The sequence below is a fragment of the Terrapene carolina genome, unplaced genomic scaffold (assembly GCF_002925995.2).
Source record: "Terrapene carolina triunguis isolate 2854851 unplaced genomic scaffold, T_m_triunguis-2.0 Scaffold21511, whole genome shotgun sequence".
In the NCBI taxonomy this organism is placed as follows: Eukaryota; Metazoa; Chordata; order Testudines; family Emydidae; genus Terrapene; species Terrapene triunguis.
This window is the reverse complement of record NW_020685862.1, coordinates 2,281-3,111: the sequence shown is the minus strand read 5'-3', so window position 1 is coordinate 3,111 and position 831 is coordinate 2,281. Positions and strand designations below refer to the sequence as shown.

Sequence of the window (831 nt, the reverse complement as noted above, 5' to 3'; positions counted from 1 at the left end):
GGTCAGAGAGGGACATGGGGGTCAGGAAGGGGCCAGGGGTCATTGTGGGGCAGCGGTCAATGGGGGGCAGGCAGAGATTGGGGACAGCAGAGGTCAGGGGGTCATTGTGGGGCAGAGGTTGGGGGCAGCGGCAGAGGTCAGTGGGGAGGGGGCGGAGGTTAGAGAGGGACATGGGGGTCTGGAAGGGGCCAGGTGTCATTGTGGGCAGAGGGAGCAGCGGAGTCAGCGTGGGGGCCGGAGGGGATAAAAGGGGGGTGCTGAGGGGGGCAAAGGGGTCACTGTGGGAGCAGGGGCTCATGAAGCGGTTGGTGTGGGACAGAGGGGGGAGCAGGGGGGCAGCCCCCGGGAGCGGGGAATGGGTGGGGAGAGAGACAGACAATTTGGACAGACAAACATAAGCCGGAAGGGGCAGGGGAGGGTCGGACAGACAGGCAGTCAGCGGGGGTTGAATATTCAGACTCTGGTATGACCCCCCCCAAACATACCCACCCTGTCCCAGCCCCACTGCCCCAACCCCCCTTCCTATCTCCACTTCCCCCACCCCCCTGCCCCATTCCTCACCCCCCTGAGCTGGGCAGATGCCCTCTTGACCCCTCTGACCCTCCCCCGCCGTTACCTTGACAGGGTAATAATCAGTCAAATGCTGCCAGACTCGCCAGCGTCGCATCCAGTCTGAGCGCCGTCCGCCTGCGGGGAGAGATATGGGGGGTGGGGAATGGGGCCTGTCCCCTCTAGGGGGCGCCGGCTCCCACCCGGCCCCAGGGCGGGGACTGGCTGGCTCAGGGGGGCGGGGAATGGGGCAGGGGCCTGTCCCCTCTAGGGGGCGCCGGC

The 831-nt window shown here is 66.8% G+C and overlaps 1 protein-coding gene across 1 annotated transcript in view; it reads right to left on the bottom strand.

The window, feature by feature from the left end:
* Window positions 1–616: 616 nt before the first annotated feature.
* The window catches only part of LOC113408660 (2-acylglycerol O-acyltransferase 3-like), a gene marked incomplete at its 3' end in the record, with an annotated part of 2,141 nt that continues 1,926 nt past the window's right edge, over window positions 617–831 (bottom strand). The window contains exon 3 of the mRNA XM_026662022.1: window positions 617–687. Coding sequence (XP_026517807.1) covers window positions 617–687 — 71 coding nt within the window. The remainder of the gene's footprint in view (window positions 688–831) is intronic.